Here is a 27,923-nt window from a genome sequence, read left to right as displayed (position 1 = left end):
GAGTGTAAGTAGGCACTACTTTCACAGACCTTTCAACACAGTGTTAGACAGATTGCTGAGGAAAACACAGGGTAAACACTTGAATGCCACTGTGATGCCTGAGTAGACAGATGTAAGGAAGCTTAAGAGTTTTGCCTGTTGGCCATGGTTACTGTAAGGAATTACAGCATGTAAAAGAATTAAATAGCTTTCTGGGTGTGGAAAAGAAAATATGAGGCTTCCAGTGGGCTAGCACTAGTGCTGTTGTGCATTAACGACCAAAAACTGTCTAACTGCATGAATAATAGCACAGAAGAGTGTCTGTGAAGGTCTCAAAAGCACAGCACTTCAGGATGTCTTGGAATGGGGCAAATGAAGGTCTGAAGGCATGCCATGCATTGTGGGTGGGAAGATTCCTGAAAGAACTCTTCAGAAACCAAGTGGGGTCTCAAAGATGCCAGGGATTTATTTCTGCAGCATCAGGGTAAAGGGGAAGTGTGGCCTGTGCAAGGAAGGTAATGCAGACCCTTCCACTGTTTCACAAATCCAGGTAACACTTGACAAAGGGTGTTAAGGTGCAGGTGGTATTCAAAGCAAACAGAGAAGGACATTAGAAGAAATGGACGATTAAGATAAGCACAGGATTCCCATAGCCTGTGTGAAAGCTTTTACCTAGCTTGGGCAGCAGAGTTGCTGCAATTATTTCTATGCTTGTAACAAACATCCCTGTGCCAGTAGAGCTAAGAAGAATTAGAAGAGTATAGAAAACTTGCCACCTCCACCCGGGGACACAGCAAATGAGCCCAAATGAGCCCAAATGCAGGTCAGCTCATGCTGCAAACTGCTAGCAGGGAGCCAAGAGATTATGTCCATCATATTGCTTGGTGGCTGTTTGCTTGTACAGAAACGTTGATAAAAAGCCTGCTGAGCTGAAGCGGGGTCAGGGCACTGCCCCAGCCACAGCATGCTTGCACAGCAGAGGAGGGGACCATATGCTGACATATGGGAGCAATGCCCTGTCAGTGATGGGGGTATGTCATTACTTAGTGACAATGACTGCAGTAAGAAAGGTCATGCCAATGCCTGAGGCAGTTGTGATGAACCATAGCCTGGCTCTTGCCCAAGTCCTGAGTGAGGGACTCTTGTTAGAAACTCACATTCCACAAGGTTTTACCTCCAGTCTGATGGTTATTGCAGGTTCTGGGTGATCTGTGCTGACATGGCTGCTCAGTATACCGTACCTGACCCAGCCACTCCAGCAAAGATGTACATGACCTACCAGGGACTGGCCAGCTACCTCTCCAGCGGTGGTGAGTGAACTTCTCCAGCCCACCAGTGCTGGGCAATGGCTTACAGCTGCCCAGGTTTGTGTGGTTCCGTACAGGAGCAGGAAAAATAGTTGAGAGCAGATTGCTCCAAGTGGAGACAAAGCATTCTTTCGGGGCAGATGCGTTACCCAAGAAGTGCTTTTTATCTCCACCGAAGGGGCAGGACCCAGACACTCCACAGAGGCCTCTCCTATACACCATATATGCTAACAGGAAGGATGCAGCTTAGAGGAAACGGATCACACACACAGATTTTGTGCAGCTGGGTGGGGTGATGAACCTGGCACTTCCACAGCGCTGAGATGCTGTGGGGCAGTCATCCTTATACTCCTCAGCTAATGGAGGCAACATATGGACCCACATCTGTACTCCAGCAGCAAGGTTCAGTTCTCAGGGAGACACAGCTGGAATGAACAAAATGGAGCTGTGAAATGAAGTCCTCCTTGCAGAAACTGCTGAACCTCAGTTATGTACTCTGCATACCTCATACTTTGTGCCTAAGTCTCCATAGCTGTGGCACTCCAGCTGTGGAGGTTGGGCAGGATTCGGCATGCTAGTGCATAAGAAAGAAGAATATTCAGATAAGCCACACCAAACTGCACTTGGGTGAGCAAGGCTGCAAAACAGGAGGCAGGTTTTGCTGAGGCTGTTTGTGTAGGAAATGCAATCTGTATGGTGAAAATTTAATGTGTATGCCCTGCCTCCCCATGCTTGAGCAAGCAACATAAAGCAATTTCTTGTTACTGAAATCCTGGAAAGTCCTAGTCCTTCTAATACTTTCAGCCTAAGAAACCAAAGGCAAAAATGCACTGAGTTTCATGGGGAACAAAGATGCCCTGTGTTTGTCCAGTTCTTCACTTCATGGTGTGGAGATAAGCTGGATGCGGGAAGTGACTTTAGATACTTTCAGAAGCTATCCCTGCCATGTGCTGAAGTGAGGAGTCTCTCTGCAGGATGACTACATCCACCTCTGCTCTGTTTTAGCCACTGTGACCAACACGTGTGTTCTGATGTTTCAGGGGACAACTACTGGGTGATTGACACCGACTATGACAACTATGCCATTACCTATGCCTGCCGCAGTCTGAAGGAGGATGGCTCCTGCGATGATGGTTACTCCCTGATCTTCTCACGCAACCCCCGTGGTCTGCCCCCAGCCATCCAGCGCATCGTGCGCCAGAAGCAGGAAGAAATCTGCATGTCTGGCCAGTTCCAGCCCGTGCTTCAGTCAGGTACTCTGAGCTCACAAGCACACACAACAGAACTGTAGCAAACTACATTATCATCTTTCAGCAAGCTTTTTTCATGTTATATCCAATGAGAAAATGGATGCAAAGGGAAGTTCATGCAATGGAGAAAGCATGTTACAGGGCAGTACTGCACCCTTAAATTTACCCTCATAGGAATCCTGTGTGCTGAAACACACATTACCAGAGAAAGACCATCTTTGTTACTCTGATAGAATAGGGATGGGTGGAACAACCTGTGTTTCTGCACTTGGAGATGTTTGTCTTGGCCACCTGGTTAACAGCATCTTACCTTAGGTCTGTGCACTGTCCTCTAGGAAAGGAGGAGAAGCTGCCTTCAGGAATGAGCACCCTCCCCCTGCTTAGCTCCAGCATGATTTGTGTCCTGGCTGATCTGAGCAGCAGAGATGAGGGGCTCTGAGCAGCCATTCTGTGTCTGATGGCAGTGGCAGTCAGCAGTTGTGCCACACACATGCAAACAGAGTATGTCTAAAGCCCATTTTGAAAGAACTTTTTTCTGGAGGCATGGGAGCTGATCTTCTAGCTCATTTGCTGCCCATGAGACAGGCAGATAATGCTTTAAGGCTATGCTGGAAGTATAAATTCCTCTTCGTTGGTAGCTAATTGCTCATACCTTGCACACGCCCACAGCTTTGCCTGGAGATTGGCCCTTTACTAAGACAGGCCTGACAACCTGGGGGTTGGTCTGGGGGGTTGCTGCAGTAACACATGTCCTGCACTGCTGGACTTAAAAAAAGAAATATCAGCTAAAACATTCTGAACTTCACACCATTGTGTGAGCCAGCCCTCCACCTCAGAGCAGGTCCTGTCATCACCTGAGGTTATGAGACTGGTATGGGCATCCCTGCCCCATGCCCCTCTGTATTGCTCACTGTAGCAGAGGAAGGGTAGCTGGCTTCTGGGCTCAAGCTGAAGTGCCTGAAAACTCATGGGTGGCTGGGACTAGCAAAGGTTGCTGAAGTGCTTCACCAACACACACAGAGCAAGGTAGACAGCATCTTTTGCACCCCATCCTAATCTTCATTCAGAAGTACCCTAGGGAGGATGCGGCTACAGCTCCACTGAAGACGCAAAAGCTGTTAAAGCACTTTGCAAATTTACTTGCAAGGACTAAAGTTTACTTTTCTTTCTTTCTTTACAGGGGCCTGCTAAAGTACCTTTAAGCACAGGAACCAGACCTCTTGGTCTTGAAGCTGCCACTCGGCTAATGAGAAAAGAAAATCATAGTATTGAGTAGTGTGTTTGTCCTGAAAAACACATGAAAATCTTGGGGATTCTGTAAACTGTGTGCAGTGCAGTACACCAATAGCTGAATTTTCGAGGGAATACCGTGGCATTTCTCAATAAATGTTTTTAAAAAAAAACCTCACTTGTGGAATTGCTTTTTGTTACCTGCTGTCCTGTCGGGGAGCAGGAGGAGTGGGGACACTCACGGAAGGGAGGTCAGATGGTGGCCAAGGTGACTCCAGCACAGTGGGGGCAGCGTCCTTCTCCAGCACCAAGCAGGGGGAGCAGTGCAGGGGAGGTCACAGGGACAGGTCTCTGACAGTGCTGACTGTCAGACAGTGATGGGGCAGGTCTGCAGTTCACTGGGGAGTCCATCAGGCAGTGAGCGCAGCAAAGCACAGCCCTGCTTGCAAGGTGGCTCTGGGCAGAAACAGCCCTGCAGAGGGGCTCAGAAGCAGAGCTACCTGCAGCGAAAGGCTCCCAAGTGTGCAGGGGTATGGGCTGAGCTGAAGAGGGCTTGTGGACCATGGGCAAGGGGTATGCAGGTGCATAAAGCAACAAAGGCAGGCTCGTAGGTGCCTGCGGTGCCCTGGCATGTGTGACATACCTCTCGCACCTATTCCATTTAAATAGTGAAGCTAAGGTATCCCCTCGAACAAAAACCCAGGTGAGGTTGATAGTGACCCCTGCTGCCTGGTAATATCTTATGGTTATTTCTGAAGACGCAAACGTCTGTGTAGGGAATTTCTAACCAGCCCCTGAATCGCAAATGCAGTAAAGCGTATTTTCCTTTCAGCGACACTGGGATATTGCTTTAAATGAGCAGTTACTGGTTCAAGCAGTGATTTACTCCCCACTGCCTGCATAATTCAGCCTCCAGTTGACTGAGAGGTATAGAACTGGAAAGATACAGAACCAACAGGTCTTGTGGCCATGAATTTCACGGAGGGAATCAAAATAATAGTATCTAAACAACTCCATGTAGAAAAAAAGGTAACCCAAGTCAGCATTTTTGGCATGTGTCCCACTGCGATTAGTAAAATCACATTCACTTTGCATGTTTCTTAAAAATAAAACTGTTGAACCCTGAAGTTTGTCAGCAATACAAATTTTTAGAAGCCATGATTACCAACTAATCATGGAAGCCAACTGCCCCTGCTCCTGAGACGTTCAAAAGGTATGTGTCACAAGGTTGATACTGAGGGAACATCTTCAGAGCACTACGCTGTAAAACAGCTTCTGCAAGATGACTGCACAATTTTGTCTGCAGTATGCCATTGAAAGACTAAAGACTCTGTTATGATGACAGAGACATTGTCCCAGGGATGCAGGGAAGTCTCTCAGCCAGCACCAAATAAAGGTGTACCTTGATCTTCTGGTCTAGGGAAAGCTACCCTGGTGGGGAATAAGATAGTGAGCTACCATCTAAACCTAAGGACAGAAACAGAAGACCAGCAGGAAGCAATGTAAACAAAAATTACATAGACAGAGACCACGGAGTGTTGAAAAAATATCAGCCTCTTGTGCTGAACTAAGTGCAAGGTCAGTGCATTGATTGAATGCTCATGACTTGCCCCCCTCTCCCATGAGGAAGTACTGAGTGGAGATCTGTGAACTTAGGACTTGTATCACAAGTGATTAGACAACACTAACCCTTTGCTGGAGGAGCTTGGCCTCTGTCCAGGACATTCAGACCAATTCTACCGGTCCTACAGAAGTGGAATTTTTAATGTCTATGGTTATAGCAACTGTATGATGGGAGTTCTAGCAATATGCAGGACCAAGTGCACCCTTAGTGTGGTTGTTACAGTCTGTCTAGATGAGTTAGGCAGTGAAACCCCTCAGCCACACAAGCCTGTGCCTCCAGGTTTGTAGGAGGATAGTGGAGATTCTGGGTGAATACACCACGGAGTTATACATGCCCCGGGAATCTGCCTTGTTCTTGGGAGGAACACTACCCCATCAGGACCACATGTAGGCCCTCACCATATGATCTAGTGAGCTAGTAAACAGATGGGAGTTAGCTCATATGCATTTCTCTCCACTGACTGCATGAAATGTGAAAGATGGAGTAGGGTGGGCAGTTGCAAGTGTATTCTGATACTATTTACACATCTCTTATTATTCCATTGAGTGCAACATAAAACACCTAGGGTATGTCTAGAAGCAGACACACTTCTGTCTGCTGTTTGAGCTGGCTAATGAGAACCAGTCTATTATTCCTGGTTTGATGCGTGTGTATAAGTCCCAAGTCATTATCTCTGTCAAGCACAAACTTTCCACTAAGAAAAGAAAAAGCTCTTTACGAATGAAAAGGACTGTTGTTTTGTCCTCAGAAGGTCCTTTAGTGCTGGCAGAACGGCTATGACTGTGCAACAGCAGGAGGAACCCTGCAAGGATATTGTCCTTCACACACAAGTGAACCTTCTCCAGGCAAGGACACTGCAAGGCCTGAGATCTGACCCTACGATATCATGTTGAGTTAGACTAGTTTTCCCTGGGCTGTGGTAACTGAGGCAATCTATGTATGCACTTAAGTTCCTACTTCAGCCTTGAAATTTCTTACAGTCATACTCCCCTTCATGCTTTATTTTTATGTAACGTTGAAACTTGCACCAATCAAGTTTTTATACCTTTAGAACAGGGTTTACTTCCCAAGATTAAGTTGTTGACACTAGATTTTTGAGCAGTTTCCAGAACACATTGATCAGATCCTGTTTTTACAGGCTTCATGTGAAAGATTAAAACCTGGTTTTATTGAGTAGCACAAAAGATGGCAACAAACGCAGTATATACACCATTATAAAACACTCTTTTTGAAAGTTTTTTCCCTAGCATTCATTTTAACAAATACTTGAGAAACTGTTACTTAGACCTGGAAGCTTTTGCTTGAAGAGCCGGCAAATAATCTCACCTTGGAGTTGCAGTTACACTTTCCTACTTGGATTTATGGCCAGGAAGAGATATTACTGAGCGTTCTGCAGTCTTGCTTGGATTTTGATGCTACAGAACTACTAAGCACCTGCTAGCACTTCGGAAAACTAAAACTGTGAGGAAGGGCTGATCCCTGTCCAGTAATGCAGACGGTAGAGTTAAACACAGTTCTGGAAGCCCCATCAGACAGAATCAGCAACAGATGGTTACAGAAAACTCACATTTCAAATATAAAATAACAGTTATCTGTGACATAAAATTATAAAACAGACAAGGGCAGCCCAAAACTTCTATACTTTGTTGGAAATAAATTCAAGCCTGGAAATACCAAATTCTCTGCTGCAATTGTTCAGACTTGCTCACTGATGAAAGAAATAAACTTATATCAAAGCAGCAAAGAAAAAATTTCTTGCTGAATATCCAAAACTGGTTTCTGAACAGGCAGGGCACCACTTCTGGTCAGTTGTGCTTTCCAGGTGTATTTACCACTGCCACCTGAAAAAACAGCGTGCCTTCCACACTCTGGAGGATGTTTAATGCAAAAGCCCTAAATGAGGGACCTAGGGACACATTTTCAAAGTGGCTGGACTTGACCTTAAGAAACTGGCTTTTATTTGCACCTACAACATGCTAAGTTCTGCTCAGGCAAATACAAATTCTGACTTTTTGTGGCTTGAACAGCCAATACAATATTGTAGGAAATTTCACCTTGAAACTTTAGGGAAACCAGAACTCTTACACTGCTTTTTGACAAACCAAAAAAATTACAAACCACTTTAAAAAGGCAGCCGCAAGCCTCATGGTTGTCTCTGCTAAGAAGCACAAATCATGGGTCAACAGAACTCCCAGCAGTAAAAATCTTCTAAGAGATGATAACTTGCCCCAAAGGAAATTACTTACCATAGGGATAGACTTCATTCAACACAGTGAAAGAGAAGTCAATCACCACTGTCTGTTCTGCACCTTTGCAAAAGCCAAATATTCCACCAGGACTTATCAGATTTGCATCATTTGTGTCATATATGCCACTACAAACCTCACCTCAGAGAGGTATAATTTAAGTTTGTCTTCTAAATAAGCAGGGCAGTGATCTATTTTTTGTGATTTACACACCTATACATTTTCCACTATATCCCTGCACAGCAAAATCAATACCCTTCATAACAGTTATGCTTTTTTCTTTTCATTTCAAATGCCTGTGACCAGTGCATAGCCATTGATTTGATAAAGACTGCTGTATTCTGATTGTCAGTGTGGGAAAATTTTAAAGCAGAAGGCTACTCAAACAGGACATCCTAACAAGGTAAATTGTCCTCTCAAGATGTATCTTCCCCTCCTTCAGATGGACTAAAATCTCTCAAGGATCTATACTTAAGTATTTCTAAAAGTATTTTTTATTTTGTGGTTTCACTTCATACTGACAAAACAAGCATGTCTTGATTGCTGGATTTTATTTAACTGCATATTCTGATTCTTCACTTAGGGGCAGTTATTACAACTTTGAAATAAATTTTTACAATCTCTGTCCAAATAGAACTTGTCACTAACTTTTTCAGAGTTAAGAAAGTTGTCCATTAAGCAGGTTCCAATGGCCCTTTTCTGTTGTGCACAAGCCTTTACGGGCAATGAATTGGCAGATTAGGATGTTACAAGTGCTCCTTATTCAAACTTCAGTGAGGCAGGAAATATTTCATCTGAATTCTGTGACAATGAATCATTCGAGGCTAACTTTCAGGGTAAGCACACGAACAAGTAACCAGAAATAAGGGGATATAAAGCCTTATCTCATATATACTGACTTTTTGTATATGTTTCTTTTCTGCACTCCGTGCGTGAGGCCATTTGAGCTAGTTCTGCTGTCTCCTACTGCGCAAAGCTATTTTTTTTGTGTGAGACCTGAATGTTTCACCAAATATACAGTCTTTGTTATGTTGGTGAGGTGGCTGATGTCAGCAAAGAGAGCAGCAGGGGATTTGTTTGTGCAACAAAGTTGCTCCTCTTATGGAAAACACTGGGGTTGTTTTCACTGGCATCACCCTTCCCTCTACAAGCATTTTAAAGGTACAGCTCAAACTGTGCCAGTTGTGGAAAGGAGAGAGTAAAAAAACACCCTTGCGACTTGAGGGAACTTTGCTGTTACATAAAGTGTTTGGCAGCTGCAAGGACAGCCAGAGGTGTTCTGTAGCTCATGATGTGGGGCTATCACATGCTTGCGCACATGCTTTGCAAAGCACACATGCTCCAATTTTCTTTCATTTCATACGGGCTGTCAGTAGCAGCCCTGCTCCATTCAAGAGTGTGCTCTCCTGTAATATGGAAACACAAAAGCTCTGACTAGCATTTCAGCTTTCTCCTGACCGCCCAAAGTTAAGCCTCAGGTCACTCGGTTTGAGAGGAGATGCATGCTCAGGAGAGACATTAGCTGTAAAGACTGCAGAAGGCCATGTTAGGTGACAGCAATAGAGAGAAAGAGAGGCTTTCAGGGTTAAAGCCTCCACCACAAAGAGGTAGCAGCTGACAGCCACAGAGCAAACAGGCAGATTGAGCAAAAGCAGAAAGCAGAAAAGACAGGCAAATCTGGAGGCTAGAGTTTTCTGTGCCTTTTTCCCCTTTGAGGATGAGCTGCTGCTCCTTCCTCTGTCGGCGTGAGGGAACAGCCCTGGTATCCAAATAACAGCTGCAAATGCAGAGAGAGTTCAGTGGAAAGCCCTCTGTGGGAGGATGAAGAGTCTCATACATCTGAAGACATGGCAAATACTCTGAAATAAACCACTGGAGCAGGTATGACTAACAGGCAGGGACACAGGGACCCTTCACTCCATGTTCTGGACGTGCCTGGTTGCTGTGCACTTCTCCATCAAACTGCTACATCAAGACAACCTGCCAGCTGAGGCAGGCATTTCACTCTCAGACAGATCCTTCTTGTGCTTTTGCTGCCATTCTCGCTCGCACAGCAAAGTGATGGTCCTGCTCCTGCTGGAGTTTGTGGCTACTAGTGTGAAATAGGGAATAATAAGTATTTATTCCCATAATTCACAGTTATCAAGCTGAATCCCAGCCATATAGCAGCCTCATACAGTTGTACCAGCTGGACTGTCAGTTGCGGTTGCTTAATAAGACTGTCTTTTGAGCACTGAAGAGTTAATAGTGGTAGTTGCTTCTAATTTGCATTCCTAACTTGCTTCATCTGGTTCTTGGTACTCCCTCCTCAGCTTGGGAGGAGTTTATCTTTCTGGGCAGTGGGTGTTTGCAGGGAGCATATACCACCTAGACACCAAGCCAGGCACTCCTCTTTGGAGTCACTTGAAAGCTTCGATGTACTCCACAGGAAGAGAAGACAGGCCACCCTTCCCCCAGTAGTCAATGGCACGTACTCTGTAAAAGCCGGAGACTGAGCTTCCTGCAAATGGAAAGGTTAGAAATGTTCACTATGAAAGGCTGACACCTGTGGTGCTTGCAGCATGTGGAGCAGGCACTACTCCCATACAATGTCGGTTTGTGGAACGGGTTGGGGAAACGATGAAATAAGTTTTGCATCCTATGTGAATGTGTCTATGCTTGTCTAACTAAAAACTATTACAAATTCTTTATGGCCAAGTACTGTCTCTTTTTCTCTGCTGCGCCAAGGACCTCATCTTTCCTCGTAAGTATTTGCAAGTACGCTTCTGTCCTAACAGTTGTTTTGGAAGAAGGCTATGACATCTTCTGAATCCACAATTACTAACTTCCTTTTTTCTGACTTTTCTGCCTGAATTGTGTCTTCAGAACAGGTTATGTGGGGAGAGGATCAACAAACAGCAGCACAAGAAGCATGCAGTCTGACTGAAGCCCCTCCACTCAACTCAAGAAGCAGCACCACTTGCTCCAAAGGTGTGTTAGTTGATGTTCTGTGTCTCTCCTGGTGTTCATCCTTGATATAGTTTGAACAACACAGCCTTCGCTAGCAGAGTCCTTACCCTCACAAGTAATATAAATGTTTTTTCTCAACTATCCACTTGAATTTTATGTGTGGTTTTGTTGGGTTTTTTTTTAAACAAATGCCAGAAATAATAAGTGAGAATGAAGTATACAGCAATAAATGCTGCTGAGACAAGATTCCTGAGACTTTTTCAAGCAGTCTTCTTTTTGTTGTTGTTTGTTGAAATAAACAGTTAAATCCGGCAGGTTCCCCACATGTGCAGCACTAGATGGTAACAAATCCTAATTTCAGAGATTTGCCTTAGCCATGATCTATGATCTTCGCTTAACTGTGTAGCCTTTACATTACGATAATAGCTCTGAACCTTACGATGCATCCACTGCTGATGCTAAGCTTTTCCAAGCTAAGATGAGCTTATGCTTCTGGCAAAAACCTCTCTGAACTGTTCTTTATTAGCATTACTCTGAGGCAAGGTCTGTCTGTGTTTTACACAGCTCTGATCAGTGCTTACTAGTAATACTTGTTGGAAGAGTGACATTGCAGATTAGACCACATTTGGCTAAAAAAAAACCAAAGAACAACAAAAAAAAAAACACCCAAAGAAAACATTACTACTTTTTTTCAGCGTTTTTCATCTGAGTACATTTCTATTCCATCTAGGCTGTACTTGAGGAGAAATGACCATAGGCTCTGAAAGAAGCTTTGCCTGTTGACAAAGATAAAACTCAATGCCCTTTCTAAAGCACAGGCAGGTAGTTAGGCTAAAAAGAAAGCTCTAGGAAATGAGAGGAAACAAAAGCCTTTCCTTTCTTAAGTGTTCAGATAGTCAGGAGGAACCATTCTGCAGGAGGACTCTTCTGTTCTGACATGGGAGAACTCAACAGCTTAAGATTGCCAAGCTATAACAGGGTTGGTCACAGGGACAGACGCTCACAACAAGAGTAGAATTGCGACCTTCCCCTAGAACAGCTCAGAACACTATAAATGCAAGACAACCAACCCCTTCATAAAAGATGGATGTGACCTCCCACTTATTTGTGTGTTGGTGCCGCATCCTTAGGCAGTCTAACACCTCAAGATGCAGTAGTACAAACCAAATGTTAACAAGGCAACTTGCTCCTGTTGTCCTACTGCAAAAGCATTGCACAAATTCAGGCCCATACCTATAGGACTGAACCCAGACTGGAGACATGCACTGTGGCAAGTCTACTAGTAAGAGCACAACACCAAGCTCTGGTCACGTGGAGCAATCACCAGCTACAAATAGAGACAAAAGTGCTGCTTTGCCTCTCAGAGAGCTTGCCTGGGCAACTGGTTTCTGTGGCAAGGAATTTGCTCACGGCAATGAGCAATGAGTACTCATGGCAAACTAATAATGTCCTCATGACTACTTGTCAATCATTGCCTGTCCTTGAGAATAAGGCTTTCACTGAGAATGTGGCCCTAAAGGAAGGGTTGTGCTCTTATTTGTTATGGGAGTGTATGTAACCAGCAAACTGCATATATTTAATAGTTACTAGATGATGTTTCACGCACTCATAGGTGGCACTGTTAACATGACAGGTTAGATACCATCAGTATTCTTGCCTTACCTGGACTGTAGACCCAGAGAGTGAAAATTGTGTCTTTGGCATTAATCCGCTTGTATGCTTTCCCATCTGGTGAGAACTCCACTTCAAATGTCTTTATACATCTGGAAAAGAAAATCAGACAGCTCAGTAAATACAACTGATAATGCAGTGAGCAGTCAAATCCTAATCTAAGTCCTACTTCACAACAAGGCCAAAAATAGGAAATATTCAGTTGACTCATTCCTACCAAATATGGGGTGGCATGAATTTATAGTATTAGGAAGAACCAATGCTCCACCACACTACAGAATAACACCCAGACTGACTTGCTATACTGGGTACGTGCAGCATCTTTTACTCCCCCAACCAGGGTTGTCAAGGCAGAAGAGTCTAGGGAGACTGGCTTGAAAAGGGGCTAAGTTATTGCTTCTTGAGGGAGTCTAGATATACACGGGATTGCCTCTGACAGTTCATCTACAAAGGGTTTCCAGTCTTGTACAACTTGCTGGAGTAAGGAAGTGGAGGTTTTCTCTTCCAGATAAAATTTCTTACAGGGAGAGTCAAAATCCCACCTAGGTACCTGCTGCTAATATAACTTTTACTGTGGATTTTCCTGTCTGCTATGCTGAAGGCAAGTCCCTAAAAATGCCACTGGATGCTGGTAAGCAACAAGCAGATTCCCATGGCCAGACCACAGATCAGTCAGGGTTGCTCTCAATAGTTACTGCATGTAGATCCTACCGTTCCCTTTGTCAGGCAAATACACTGCAGCATCTTGGGGAGCAAGTAACAATCAATTTGCAAATCTGATGACAGGACTGGTGGCAAATTAGGGAGAAATGTGCTGGAAACTTGGTTATATCCATGGTATTTTAAAAGCTACTTACTTTGAATTTACACAGCCATCATCCCAAAACACAATGACCTGCCCCTTTGTGAGAGGGATCAAACGGACACCAGTCACCTGTCCAAAGACACATGCCCATGTAAGAAAACTTACAAACCAGTCAGCCAAGCCGTATTTCTGTATTTATCCTTCATTACTAACCATTTGCTTTGATTCTTTCAATTGACACCAGGAGACAAATTCAAAATTTCTGGCTTTATGCCTTTGTAGCCTATGTCTCCATCCTGCTAACCTTGCAGAAGACCTTCGCAGGTTCTGGGCACAACTATGAATGTGAGTGTGACTGAATAAGGAGATACAGATGTCTAATCTAAATAAGCCATGATTCCATTTTAAGTTTAGTTATCAATTGGAAAGAGCCTTGGGTGACATGGTTTAGTGTGAGGTGTCCCGCCCATGGCAGGGGGGTTGGAACTAGAGGATCTTAAGGTCCTTTCCAACCCTAACTTTTCTATGATTCTATGATTATTAACTGGAGAGCTGCTGTCAAGCTTGGTAGAACATGATGTGATTTTAAAAAAGATACTGTACTTTACAGTACTGCATTATGATTTTCCCACTGTGGATAAATTTGCATTTATCTTGCTGATGGCTCCTATCGCTGTGTAGTGCTTTATCCTGAATCATGCCTTGGAGAGAATTGTTTACTACTTTTAAGAAATAATAGGCTTAGGTGCTTGTCCGGCTCTACTTAGTGAGTTAAAGCAGGAAGCACTTTCTAATTTGGTAAGTCTGACAGAAGAATACAACACATACCTGATCAGGAATAGATCTGGGTCTTGCACAAATATGGATAACAAAGACTGATGGAATGGGAAAGTCTTGCTTCAGTGTCAGGATGCCACCTTCAGGAAATGGGAATGGGCCTGTTACCACTGGATCCTGTGAAGCCAGAGCAGTGTTGTGAGTAATCTTTCATTACAGCACCTAAAGGCAAACTGTTAAATCAGTGTGAAATGACTGTGTTTACTTTGGGACTAAATTTCCAACACAGTTGGTGTTGATAACCGGCTTATAGACACCAAAGTTCCTCTGGCTGGGAGACTTTTCTGTCTTGCCTGTTTTCCAGCTCTTCAGGAAACGGAGGCTATGTCCACCTCACAAACTGAGTTGATCGCAAATGCCCTTTAGGCAGGATCTGTCACTTTTAGTAACCTCCAATGGATACATTTCAGGCTAGTGATCTTTATAAGCCACATCCCTGTCTCTCAACTAAGGATTCCCAGTGTGCAGTGAAAGCTATTGCTAGCTACAACAGCCACCAAGCTGGTCTCTGAGAATGAGGTTTCACCAGATGACAGGAGTACCTAAAACCCTGCTGCTGCCTTATGGAGGGAAGAGCTGATGGCTTCTATAGTATTGCACAGGCCCTAGCAATAGTAGGTTATGGTGACTGGGAACAGAAGACATAGTACTGGACACCAAACCCAGGACACAATTACTGGCTGTGGGCCCTTCAGGAGATAAAGTTGGCTTTCCTTATTTTTACCCATGGGTCTGAATGCATAAGGAAACTTTGGGAGAAGGAGCTAAAGTGACAGGCTGCTCACATATGGTAAGTAATGTGGGCATGGTTTTTCTCAGTAGAAAGGAGTCCTCAGAGAGGACTTACTCCTCAGTACCCTCTGGGGTCCATTCAGAACCAGAGGATGAGGGGAAAATGCAGGCCCCACTTTCAGTCCCCAAGAGATGCCAAGTGTCTTTTGAACTTGCACGGGGTAATTTCCACCGAGAGCTGTTTGTTTTCTGTTATTGAGGTGGGTCCATTTCAACTCTTTAATGCAGCAATTTGTCCATTCTGTAACATACAGAGGGTCACGTGACTTATTTGGGGATGTTGAACAAAAAAGTCTCAGAGCTCACTGAAGTTCCAGAGAGACGGTAGAACTTGATCTGGAGCAATTCTGCCCCCTTGGTTAACGGAGGAAATAGCAAAGAAGAAGCTGGTCATCTACATTTAGTCTCTTGCATAAAATAAACGTGTACTAGCTACGTTTCTCTGTGTAATTGCAAGTGAATTTTCATTTGTATATAAGACACACGTGACTGTGGGCTAACAAAATTACGACTACTTGAGCTGATTTCATGTTCTCTTTAGCTGCAGTTAGCCAATTCATGAGTATTTTACCCATACAACACTTCAAGCAAACACATGGTCATACCTCAGCATCTCTTATTTCCTGGAACTGTTCTGGGAAAGGAAAGTCAGGGCTTCCTAACTTTTTCCACTTCAGGTAGGGATTGGTTTGGTTGTTATCGAGGTAATACGTCACATACACCAGGTCTTTAGGAACATAAAAAGAACAAACTCTTTACTTGGATTTAAGGATTAACAAGAATAAATTTAGCAGAAGTTGCTTAAGACTACCTTCTCAAAAGCGATTTCAGAACTTCAGAGCCTGGCTTCCACTGGAAAGTCACCAGGCTCAGGCTCCTGCAAAATTCTTTGATTAATTTGCCAAGTTTAGATTTCAAGCTATTACTTCCATAACTAGAATTGAAACCCTTTTATTTTTTACACATCTGCTGCACATATTTGTTGGACAACTGCATCAACTGTGTAATAATGTGGTCATGTTGGCTGTCTTTGAGTCACCTTCAGTAAGGGAATTGCTGCCCAGCAATATCCAGCCAACTGTCCATCAGGACACTGATATTAATAGCTTTCCAAAAAAGGTAGCATTTGTAGCTGCCGTTAAAGATAGGGGCAAAGCACAGGCATTAGGAAATAACCTTTCCTAGAAGAATACCATCACATCTCAGAAAATCTGGGAGTGCCCAAAAGGTGAAAGAGAAAGTTAGCAAATGAAACTCACTCTTGCAAAGAGAGTTTCACTCAACAGAAGTGTTTCAGCTGATGTTCTGTCCTAAAGATCAATTATGTGAGTTGCCTACATGATGTTTATTTACCTCTAAGTTTGGGAAAGTGGATGGCATTCACTGTGACAGTGCTGATGTTGGATGAAGTCCTGTTATCCTCACTTGAATACATCAGTACAGTAGCTTGCCAACTGTCCGAATGTTGCATCTCATTTGGGGTGTGCACAGATGCCAGGACGCCAATTGTGCTGTTTTCAGTGCTTTCCCCTTCACTGTTCTTCACTTCTGCAAGAACCTGTTTTTCTCCTTTAAAAAATGTGACAACTCTTAAGCATCACTGATAGTCAGTCCTGTATCAGCTTCTGATACAGGAAGGGTCAAAACATGGGTATCTATAGGTTGAGCTATATTCTAGCTTATTTTACTGGATATAGCATTCAGTCAGGCTTATTTACAACAGCAGATCATGCGCATACTACAGCATTTCTTACACTTAGCAGTTCAGCTAGCAGTACCTAAGCATATAACAGTGAATTAGGATCTATGTTTAGTATGCTACCTATGTCTTCCTGCTGTGAGAAATTCTTAAAGACATTTGCAGCCTGATGTGATGGCACAAGGTGGAAGTACCAGTCAACAAAAAAGGAGTGGTTGGCATACAGAGGGTATAAACAAAGCAGTAAATTAAACCAAATTGACTGTCAGGCAAATCTGCTGCGCTATTAACTTCTCAAGAGGAAATGAAGCTTCATTTTCATAACACAACCGGTAAACAGGGAGTAGGAGCAATCCTGCTTTTACAAATGGTGAGATGGCTGGAATAATCTCTCTTAAAGCAGGAAGCTTCTAGGTAGAAGTGGTTATTGATATGCATTTTCATCAGTGGTTACTTTACCTAGCAGTGCCAGCAAGCCCATGACAGTCAGCACTGGTTTCCGCACCATCTGGACATGAGGTGGTGCAGTATTGTTCATCTGAAAGCGTGCTGTCAGAGTCCGCTGCGTGAAGTAATGGGGGTAGTAGCTCAAGAAGGCATTATCATTACTCAGCAGTGTGTAGTTGATGGTGTTGTTGGCTTTGGAAAAGAGCAGATTTTGATGCTGGATGATTACCTGCAAAGTCATAGAGAAGATGGAACTTCATCCTGAAGAAAATCCAACAAACACACAATGTCTGTATTTTTTCTTTTTTTTTTTTTTAAATCTTTACAGCATATTGAAAAGAGCTGTCAGTCTGCCATATGGAAAAGTCTGAAGAACTAAAATGTTCATCACAGCTCTTGGAGAAACTACTTTTTTGGTGATTAATCACTAGAAAATTTGAAGCATCCACATAGTTTTGCAGGTAAAGAGTCTGTGAAGTAACTATTACTAATACTCTGCATAAATTATATTTTCTTGACTACTACACTACAAATGATGCTTCTCTGTCTTAAATATTAAATCAGTAATCAGGATTTACCATCTGAATTAAATCTAAGTGGTCTTCCAATTCTGGAATTATTTTGTACCCATTACACAAGTGTTTGGGAGCTGCCCCGTATTCTGTTCCTCAATGACTCATTTTACTCACTTGGTGCTAATATGGAATTAGTTCTTCCAGTATTTCACTGGTTGTTGCGCTGCCTTCCTGCAAATGTCAGACCTGCCAAGTTCTTTGTTTACCAGATTGTGCCTGTTGGAACCAAACAGAACTTCAGAAGGCTGACAACTGCAGGCTGAAAAAGTCTCATAATTGTGCTTCTGAAGGAACACAGGGCTCCAGCTCCCATCCACCCAAGTATTAATTTACTGTTGGATATGTCTCTTTTTTTCTCTCTTCATATCACCATGTCATTATAAACACTGATATTTGTGCTCTCAAACTCTCTGCAATGCAGTCATTGAATTGTTGCTTTGGAGAAGACTGCTTCTGTATGAAGCCTAAAGGAGCTAGGAGCCTTTGTCTCCATTAGAGCAGCTAGTAAGATTTATCTTGTTTCTGAGTGACATACATGCTCTCAGATTTCGGAATTACTACTTTGCACAGGAGCGCTTAGACTCCACATGCTGTATAGGTAGTGGCTCACAGAGCAACAGGCCTTCAGTGGGAACTGCTGCTATGGAGGACCAAAAGCTGTGCTTCCTCTGGGGCCAGGCTACAATGCCTGCAGGGGCAGCAGTACTGAGCATTCTTTTCTCCTTTTGCTTTTCTGATCAGCAGCAGTCTTTACTAGCAGTAATTAATAATTATTCATGTGTATAGATATTGTAAAAAAACAGAGAATGGGCTTAAACTGAGAGTTAAAGGGACTTCTTAATTATAACTCTCTTGATGAGATAAACTTATGAAGGAGCTGGGAAATACTGTCTCACATAAGTGACAGCTAGTGGCAGTGAGATGGTATCAGTAGTATTACATGGAGAAAGGATATGTGGGTATAGTCTTATCAGGCGGATCTGACTGGGAGACAACATAGAATCATAGAATAGTTAGGGCTGGAAAGGACATAAAGTATCTGAGACATTCTCCAGCACATAGAAGGCTAGTTCTTAGTTGTCAGGGGGGTTGCTTGTTTGTTTTTTAAAGGGAAGATGAAAAAAAATAACACCAGCTAAATAAAGTTGCTGAAACCAGACTATTCAGAGAAATAGCAGCTGTATCAACATGCAGCTCTCTTTTTACTGAATCTGTTATTCTGAGGAGCTGTTTAAAAATTGACTATAAGTTTGTTTTTGCAACTGCATTAATGCATCAGGAGACCGTACAAGACTGTCAGTGAAGTGAGTTACCTTTACAACCATAGCTGCATAGGTCACATCAGCTCGCCACAGTTGCGGAATGGACCATCCAACCATTGGATCTGCTTCATCATTGTATATGGCAACAGAAGCAAAATTTGGAAACAATTTCTGAATTTGTTCAACTGCTTCCACTTCTTGTTGCAAGATGTAGAGAGAACTCCCACCTCCCTGCAACAATATTTCATAGCTGCTTAGTGAAAGTGACAGAACACGTAGACATAAACATATTCTGAAAACATGTTCCTAGAGTCCCTGAGAAGCTGTTAGCATTTTTACCTAATCCACTACAGCATATGCTGCTTCCATATAGAATGGAAAAAAGGCCGAGAAGATTATTTCCCTCTGGGAACTAAGCAATGGCAAATTTGCAGCTGAGTATCTTCAGAGATTCATTAGAATATGTAGCCATGCTTCCTGCTTTATGCTGCACACTCATCTAGAAAACCACTTCATAAATAAGAATAAAATGTAACTTGGATTGACTTGATGAAAAAAAAATAGCCTTAAACTGAAATCTTGGACTGACCTTCTTATGGAGAGAGATGTAGTCCAGCCTTACACCAGTCTCCCCTGTGAAGAAGTTAGTTCCATTGTAGCAATGCCACAGAAGACTCCAGCATATGGGTGACTTGGGTAAGGGGTGGAAAGAATCCCCAGGCCCTCCAAATTTTAGTAGAGGACTGGCTGCTCTTAATCCTTCTGAGCAAGCATCATAATAGTTGAGGAACCCTAAAGGCCAAGCAAATGCATATATCAGAGATGGTAACTCAAATGAAATTCTTGATCTAAAATAACAAATGTTATAACTACTATTGCATTTATTGGCAGGACCTCATAAACTAGGGCTACTCTTTCCTAGGAACTAACAACATGAAAAGATATTGAAACCTCAGCTGTATTCGTGAACAGATGCATACTCTACCTCCTTACCCCAATAACCTTACCTTATATACAAATAACAAACTGTCTTCATGTAATTCCTGTTCTGCTTTCCCTGTTCTGCTATCCCTGTATTTATACTGATGTACAAGCAGGGAAAAAAGCATAGTCAGCAAAACAGACTAACTTTCAGATTCCTTCTCTCTCCCACCTACCTTATTTGTTTGCCAGTATCTCCCCTTTCTCATTGTCACCCTTCCACCCAACTCACAAACCTGTCTCACTTCACTACACCAGTTAAGTGCTCCAAAACATGCTTACCTTTCACTGTCATAGACACATTGTCAAAGTCATGGTGGTCTGGTTCATTCCATGTTTCAAAATTCCATTTCGCAACATGCTCCAATCCATACCTATCTGTAGGAGAGACCCCATTTATCAGTGAGCTGAATATTCAGACAATCCTATTAACTAGTCATTGATCCAGACAATCTTATTGATTAGGGTTGCAGGTGAGGTTCAGCACCCACAGTAACAACAGGATATAAAAATTACCTATTTTCAATAATGGGGGAAATGAGATTTTGGTAGTTTCAAAATGACCTCTCATTTTCAATGAAATGCAGCAATATTTGAAAAAGATGAAAGGTGAGAGGGAGATGATGCAAACTATAGCCTTGTGGTTAGGCCATTTACCTAGCCTGAATTTAAATTGAGGCTTCTGACTCATTATAGAAAGTTGAAGCTGCCATGCAGGAATTATTCAGGTTACCATGTCCTAGCACAAGCCGGTGGTTTGCAAGCACAACATAATGAAGTTAGAAGTCAGTCATCAGAGGCAGGTCAATGTGCTACCCAGAACATACTACTCATTTAGGCAGCTGGTCATGGGTCATCCAAAAAACGGGCTTTTATCCCATTGTCTCCTGTTCTGTGCTGAAATCCAGGATCTTAAAATCAATCACAATACACAGATCACAATACAAACCTTTTGAGCTAGTTAGAATGGATTACAACAGAATAAACAACAGGTCTTTTTGCTTTTTTTTTCTTCTTCCCTTTTTTTTTTTTTAACTTACCTATGTATCTTCTGGCCAGAAGTGTAATTAAGTTTCTCCATCTTATTACTTGTTCTTTATCTTCAAAATCTAAAAAATATCCTGATGGATTCCCCATCAATTCAAATCCTAAAAAAGACAGAAGATTGGTCTCCTTTTTTTTTGGGAATGCCATCTCCTTTTGTTTAACGAAGGGCTTATTGCATTATTTGAAACAAACTTGTTAATAAAGAAATGTCATTAAATGGGCTTTCTTTCCTGTTTCTACATGTCCCAACCAAGAATATTTCAGATTTGAGATTGTACATCCTTGTTATTTGTCAATAGCTATATAATCAATACTAATACTTACCGTCATAAATTCAGGGCTCAGAGAAAAATTTGAATAGCAGATGTTTGCAGAAATTTCTAGGAAGGGAAGCTATAATTTGAGTATCTGCTTCTCTGGCTCTTTTAGGTACATGTTAATGTGTCCAAAGCTTTCTTCTCTTCAAGAGATCTCACTTCTCAATTCATACATCTCAAACTGTTGTGGAAAGCCATGTAAAACCATTTGTGCTGTCTTAATTTCTGTAACAGTATTTTGCTCACACTGTTTACATTTACACAGCCATGAGATAAAGGCAAGTAGAAAAGAATGAATTTTTATAAAAATCAGCTTTGGCAAACCTCTCCACTAATCTTCTGATGATTGCACAATATGGGCAAACAGATGTGACAAGCTGTGTATGTGTGGAGCTGTCCTTACCTGGAATTAGCTTATATTCCCACAGGCGATCCATAAGGTTATCCAAAGCAGTAAAATTGTAGTGAAGTTTTCCATTCATCATTCTAAAGAATACCAGTAACAAAAAGTAAAAATGTAAATATTACAGCAAAGGTGGCACTTGGTTGCAGATGAGCGGTCAGATGGCTGCTGCCTTTTGGCTCTCAATATTTACAGGTAACTAAAGTTCTTGGAATTGCATACAAACTTTCTTCCTCTTAAGTGATCACAAGCAAGTCATGTTTCTTGCATAATTCGTGCCCTTTACCTATTCCAGCAGCAGCAACAGAAGCAATATAATGAGCTTCCTTGCTGGATTTTGTGGTTTTAACATGAAATTAATATGATATTAAGGTTTTTAACTCTTTGCGGAAGTGAAATTTATCCAGATTTAATTTGGCTAAGCTGTTTTTCAATTTCCATTTGATTGCCTATTGTTAGGCCAGCTGGTTTCCACATTATCTCACATGCAGTCTTTCTTAATGTTTTCTTAATTTGCAATACATGATACAGCTTTTTTAGGAATGCTCCTTATGCATTTAGGTCTAGCTGTATGGATTTGTACCTTTCAAAGAATGCTGATTTTATGCACACAATGTCTGTAACTTTTACTTCACCATTATCATTTGCTAACACTGTACTCCCAGGAGCTCAGGCTGCCATCCCGTTATCTAGCTTTGAATACATGTGTTCAAAGACTTAGGAGTAGCCCAATGATGCCTCCCTTTGTGTCAGTGAATCTTGCAGGAGCAATGGTAGTAAAATTTGGGCAGGCACCCACATGGGAACACTGAAGTTCTTTTACACAGGGGATGAAAACTGTCATTTGCAATTTATCTGTGATACATTTGAAGATATGCTTTAAATTCCTGAAATGATTCTCTTGCTTCTATCCAGTGAAAACAAACATCATGTACTATGTGGGCTGGTTTATGATTTCCCACAACCTCTGAACTTGTGGCCTGGTTTAACAGAAATCTCCCAGGCCAGAGAATTTTTGCCAGTATGAAGTGCGTAGCAGGAATTAAACATAAACTTCTGTTGGCAATATTCTGGTAGTGTGACTTACTGCGTTTTGGCCAAAGCCACAGCTTTGGCCTGACACCCAAATTCTGACCTCAGTATGCCTTGAGCAAAAGGCTTTGTAAGCACCCTTGGGGTCGGTCCAGCCCTGATCGTATGGGAGAGATGATTAGGGTCTTGCCAGCCTTGCTAGAGTATACACCTAATTTCTCTGTTACAGAGTAGCCTGAGATCTGCTTTGCTGTTTCGCCTACTTCTTCCTAGGCACCTTGCTTCTGCTTGGGTGGAAAGCAAATGCAATGTCCTAGATCTGATGGAAGGGTAGGAAACAATCACAGTTCCTGTAACTGATCAGTGCTAGCAAGGCATGCTGGGCACATGGGATAACAAGTGAGAATGGGGCAGTTAGCAGATCTCTTCAATTAATACTGGGCTTTGCTGTGATTCACAACTTCTTTCTTTCTGTCCTCTCCCATGCACTTCTGAGCCTCTTAGATTGAGGTTTTTCCTCTGTGCTTTCTTGCCAACAAAAGGTTTCAGTGAATTGTAAAAGCAAGTCTGAAGTTCTCAGAGAATTAAGAAAGGCTGACAGAATTGCCTAGTGAATAAAGATGGGAGCTGTGCAACTTAAAGAGGATGGAGTGCCATCAACATCTCTGACCTAGAAGATGAAAACATGACAGGCAAAGCAAATGTAAGCGTAAGATATATCCGCTGTACCAGCTCCATCTGTGATGCAGCCAAGCACACAATCTTGGCTCCAGCATGGTCACACTCTTTTACCAAAGACCTGAAGTTAGCTTTTCTCTGTGTCCTACCACCATGACAGAATTGCCATGTCTGCAGCCACTGAGGGGTTTACAATTCCTGCCAGATCAAATGGTGCAACTCTGAAAGAAGAAAGTAGCAGAAAGATATTTACTTTAGTATCCACAAGAGTGTTTTAGAGGTTAGTCTTGAACTCAGCAATGGACATTCGCAACTAAGGGGGGTGGGTTTCTGGCTGAGACAGAGGCTATAAAAACAAACAAATAAAAAAAAATCCTTACAGTCCTATTCCAAAGTTCAAATATTTTGTTGCAAAAGGTAGCTCTGCTCCCTCAGATCCATTAACTATTTCCAGTTGTACCCTGTGTTCTACTGAAATATTTGCTTACATGCACACTTGCAGTCAGGGAGCATAAGAATGATTAACTCTACTGTCTTGTAAAAACTTAATAACCATTTAGGTAATAGCAAATCAACAAGTGTTTTCCAAGTCCAGTCTAAGGTTTATGCAGTACTGCATGAAAATATACAGGTAAATCGGCTTTCTATCTCATGTATGTACACATAAGGTCCCAGCACACCCACATTTTTCTTCCTGTATCAATTAAGCAAAACATTTAAACCAGAATGCCACTGATAGCCATGAATGAAGTGATGGTATGTGAGATCCTGTCTTATGTGTGTAGGTGCAGAGGCACTTCTTACATCCTTCGACTGATCTGTCACTTTAAGAGAATTTTTTCTTGCTTGCAAATGGATTAAACAGTGTTGCTTCTACCAATAAGATGATTACTTGACTAACAGGATTTCTGCTTGCTCAGATCTTGATCTCATCCTTACCTATGCTACCTTTCTGATGTGAAACTCATGGGGTTTTTTATAACCTATACAAGACCACTAGTATTTGGGTTGCTGATTGCTGCACGTGAGGCACAGCAGGACCTTCATAAGCTGGTATTTACAAACGTTCTTAATGAGGAAGTCTGGCTCAACTGCTAGGCTGTTACAAGGAGTGCTATAAATGTAATTTTAGGACATGGAAGATTACATCAAAACTCTTACAGGCAGATTTACCTTGACTCAGGATAAATCCACTTGACATTGTCAAAGTTGCTCAAAACAGCTTTGAACACCTGATCTAGGACCTGTTGGTGCAACACTGTGTATTTGCGATAGGGTTCCTCGTAGCAAGCTCACACATATCTATAGCCTTCTACATTGTTTTTTTTTTTTTGACTGCTTCTCTTGTGATCTCTCTGCACTTAAATCTTGGTCTCTAGACATCACTGTCTTAGTTTATGAACATGCAGAAGGCTAGGTCCTTGCCATTCATTTGAGTACTTGCCAGACTGGGACTGCTGTTGGGTATTTCTGATGTGGAGCAGTGATCACTGTCCTGTCTGTGGTTGGCTTTCAAATGTTCCTCACCTGGTGTTTTTCTGGAAGACTTGCCAGAAAAAGTCTTTCTCATCTTCAGTTATAAGAAGCAGCTACACTAAAGCATGTTTACTGGCATTGTGGCACCAATGCTCTTATATGCCCCAGGCTTGAGGCTTCTATACTCCAGAGACTGCTACCTGCTGGTGAAGTCTTTTTCCAGCCTTTGTCATGGCTGTCTCAGTTCCAGACACATTTTTACATGCTGCCTCTTGAGATCAACAACTGTGCTGTGAACATGAAGAGGAGTGATGAGTATGCAAAGGAATCCACTGACCCGTCACAAAATCTTGTTGCTGTCTTCCTTGGAAAGGCTTGCTTCATGGGCATCCTTTGCTGACTCAAAGTCATGTTAATGTTAACATGGTCATGCTAATAGCTTTGCACTGTTTCCCTTTACTGGAGTAAGATTTTTCCAGTATGCAGGGAAATTATTTTCAGGTACAGAGGCAGCTAGTGGACAGCTCGCCGAAGTGTTCTAAGACAGTCATTTTGTACTTATCCATGCCACTTTCAGCCTACTCCCATTCACAAACTTAATCTTTTGTGAGGGCAGGGATAAAGTAGTTTTGGCTGCCATCCCCCTGCGTCACAGTCAGATGTGATCCAGTTGGCACACGTGTCTTACATTGTTCCTTAGCCTACAGCTACAGCCTTCTTCCTGTGCCCAGAATCTGCTGTTTTCCTTCCTCCCTCAGTTGATCTTATCCAGGAATATAGTTGCACATCCTGGAAAGCACACACACGCATTTGACCAAATACCTTATCTACAGAGAAGAGAGTAAGAAAAACAGAGACAGGAAGTATCCATTATTATCCATTCTGGGTAATCTTCAGTGAAGTACTGAATCTCCAATTACACTTCAATTTCAGTTCATCAAACCTTATTGTAATGTACTGAACAAAACTGCTCATCCTGACATTCTGACTCAGCTAGAGTGGCCTCCCTTTGCATCTCTGGTAGACACAGGTACCATGCACATCAGAAGCTTGCTGTCACCAACGTCTGAGAACAGTCTCTCTTCTGGTAGATTGGCCACACTGGCTGGCTAACACGACTCCCAAGGCAGCAGAGCCTGTTTACATCCTCACTGCTGGGAAAGATTGCTCCCCTAGTGCAAATGCAGCCAAGAAACAGGGATAGAAAACTGACTGAAGGTGTTGGCAGAGGAGAGGTTCAAATGACACTTTAAAAGTAAACAACATTTTTCAGCAGGGTATCGGCCAACTTAAGACTTGAAAGGTGCACTCCATGAGGGAGTCACCTAAAAATGACCCTGCTCCATGGGAAGTTTTCTACGTACAGTCTTAGACAGAAGTAAAAGTGTAGTCTAAGATAACTACCCTGCTATGGTGTCTGCTGAGATAATGGTATTAGGTACCACTATCCATTTGACAGGGATGCTTAGCTATGTGCCAGACCATCAGCTGCAGTTTCTGCAAACATATGCTCCCTTGGCCATGGTGCCACAACACAGACCAGTGGTAACACTGACACTGTTATTCTGATAAATAAAAGTATGCATGATCATTAAATTCCCCCTCTCAAGAGTAAATCAAGAGTAAACAGTTCCAGTAGGTGACTGCTACCAGAAGCACTCTTAGATACAGAGTCCCAAGGAACTGCTCACTGCCTTTCTAGAGTCCATAATGCCATTTCAGGGATCATAAAACTCCAGAGCAGACACAAATGCCCACCTAACCTGTAGAGGAGCTCAGTGTCCAAGGCCAAGATGTTCACTGGAAAGATGCAGGAAAAAACACCGACAAACTATACCAGTTCAAATTCATGCTACTACCAGGTCTTCCAGAAGAAGCTGTATTCAGAAGTAACTGTTTTATTTCTTTAGCCAGAAGAGCAGGCCGTTGAAGAGACAACGAAGCACACAAGCTGTGAGCACAGCATTTTCAAAATGAAGGTCAAAAGCTCTGGATAGGATATGTCAGCAAGTTTATCTTCTCCAAGAGGGCAACTTGTTGCCCTGCAATTGTCTCTTACAACACAAAAGGATCCTGTCTCCTTGTTTTTTACTTACTTTTGCAGTTACCAGGAATGAAATTAAGCCAGTTTAAAGTTCAGGCTGTTACAAAGACCTTGTTTGCTCCAAAACCACCGTCTGCATAAGCTTCTTGTTCTGCTGAGTACTTAAAAAACTTCGGGACCTTAAAAGCAGGTCTTAAGGACTGTAAGCACTATGGAAATAATGCCTCAGAGTACAAGAAGGGCAGAATAGGCCTCATTAGCATTCATCTTTCCAGAGGCTACTTTCTCAGCAGTTACTGCTCCAGGTTTCTTCAACCAAAAACCCCCTACATTGCTACTTCAGGTTTAAGCACAAGATCATTAATGAATAACTATGGAATCAGCAGGCTCCTGGGTTATTAATAAACAACACTTCCCCCTTCTGAATTTAGTGGAAACTGACAATACAGAACTCATTCACATCAGAGCTGCTCCTATCACATTCTTGCTGCACTAGCTCTTGTTTTCTCTGATCATTCAGACAGGGTAAATCAGCTCTCTTCCCCATATCCCAAAACAACTACAGTCACTTTAACTTTTGCAGGTTCATGAGCGCTGATTCTTCCTCTCTGTCAGTCCCTAGGCAAAACACAGCCTGTGCTTTTCCACATGCTTTGCAGACCAAAAACCTCATCCAGAAGCTTTTTCAAAGCCGCAAGGCCAAACTACTGCACCCATGCTAAAGAACTAGCATATTTTACCACTTTCAGGCTTATTTGCTAGCATTAATACTCCTCTCCATTTGCCGCTCAGCTATACCATCTGCATAAGCTGAAAATCTGCTTGCTTTATAATTATGGCACAGCTTCTGCATAGAAGCACAATGCTGAAGACTTCAGTCCATGCTGTGCCCAGACGATGCATAATTCACTCACCCTATAGAGTGAATGAGTCTGCCCAGCAGTAATGGGAGAATGCATTACAAAACCACACAGCCAGGCAGCATCCAGCCCTTGCTGATGTCAGAGCTTGTCACAGTTAATCCATCCACACAATCAACTGGCATGATACATGCGCAAAAGGAAGGATGGGTATGAATCTTTGTGGTTTAGGAAAAAACTAGCTTCAAAAATGCAAAATACATAATCTGCGATTTATTGGAAATCACTGACTCTTCTACAAGCCAGCCAGGAGACTGTGCATTCAGCTGAATCTTTTAATTTTTTTAATACATAAAAATAGAATTTACTTTGATTTATACGGCATCTTAATTAGCTTCTTTCCTCTTTGAAA

The 27,923-nt window shown here is 42.5% G+C and overlaps 3 protein-coding genes across 7 annotated transcripts in view; 2 read left to right on the top strand and 1 right to left on the bottom strand.

The window, feature by feature from the left end:
* LOC130608537 (purpurin) overlaps window positions 1-3,861 on the top strand; it is a 32,724-nt gene extending 28,863 nt beyond the window's left edge. For 2 of the 3 annotated variants that reach the window (XM_057426519.1, XM_057426520.1), the window contains exons 4-5: window positions 1,177-1,289; window positions 2,327-2,627. In XM_057426519.1, coding sequence (XP_057282502.1) covers window positions 1,177-1,289; window positions 2,327-2,577 — 364 coding nt within the window. In that variant the 3' untranslated portion in view covers window positions 2,578-2,627. Of the gene's footprint in view, window positions 1-1,176; window positions 1,290-2,326; window positions 2,628-3,716 lie in introns of those variants that run through there. The other variant, XM_057426521.1, reaches the window with a different exon arrangement.
* Window positions 3,862-9,008: 5,147 nt separating this feature from the next.
* IDUA (alpha-L-iduronidase) overlaps window positions 9,009-27,923 on the bottom strand; it is a 41,841-nt gene continuing 22,926 nt past the window's right edge. The window contains exons 3-14 of one of the 3 annotated variants that reach the window (XM_057426513.1): window positions 21,422-21,504; window positions 20,695-20,802; window positions 19,937-20,032; window positions 19,263-19,465; window positions 18,725-18,904; window positions 16,849-17,065; window positions 16,044-16,259; window positions 15,296-15,417; window positions 13,890-14,015; window positions 13,114-13,190; window positions 12,248-12,348; window positions 9,012-10,136 (exon numbers count right to left, since the gene is read on the bottom strand). In XM_057426513.1, the coding sequence (XP_057282496.1) occupies window positions 10,036-10,136; window positions 12,248-12,348; window positions 13,114-13,190; window positions 13,890-14,015; window positions 15,296-15,417; window positions 16,044-16,259; window positions 16,849-17,065; window positions 18,725-18,904; window positions 19,263-19,465; window positions 19,937-20,032; window positions 20,695-20,802; window positions 21,422-21,504 (1,630 nt within the window). In that variant the 3' untranslated portion in view covers window positions 9,012-10,035. Of the gene's footprint in view, window positions 10,137-12,247; window positions 12,349-13,113; window positions 13,191-13,889; window positions 14,016-15,295; window positions 15,418-16,043; window positions 16,260-16,848; window positions 17,066-18,724; window positions 18,905-19,262; window positions 19,466-19,936; window positions 20,033-20,694; window positions 20,803-21,421; window positions 21,505-27,923 lie in introns of all 3 variants that reach the window. The other 2 variants (XR_008974565.1, XM_057426514.1) reach the window with 2 other exon arrangements.
* The window catches only part of SLC26A1 (solute carrier family 26 member 1), a 34,435-nt gene continuing 16,525 nt past the window's right edge, over window positions 10,014-27,923 (top strand). The window contains exons 1-2 of the mRNA XM_057426505.1: window positions 10,014-10,150; window positions 10,507-10,606. Coding sequence (XP_057282488.1) covers window positions 10,510-10,606 — 97 coding nt within the window. The 5' untranslated portion in view covers window positions 10,014-10,150; window positions 10,507-10,509. The remainder of the gene's footprint in view (window positions 10,151-10,506; window positions 10,607-27,923) is intronic.

The sequence above is a fragment of the Pezoporus wallicus genome, unplaced genomic scaffold (assembly GCF_028554395.1).
Source record: "Pezoporus wallicus isolate ANWC-B61680 ecotype Strahan unplaced genomic scaffold, APGP_CSIRO_Pwel_v1 contig_5116, whole genome shotgun sequence".
NCBI classification, from domain to species: domain Eukaryota; kingdom Metazoa; phylum Chordata; class Aves; order Psittaciformes; family Psittacidae; genus Pezoporus; species Pezoporus wallicus.
Note: the sequence above shows the minus strand (reverse complement) of the source record. Positions and strands in the feature narration are given on the sequence as shown.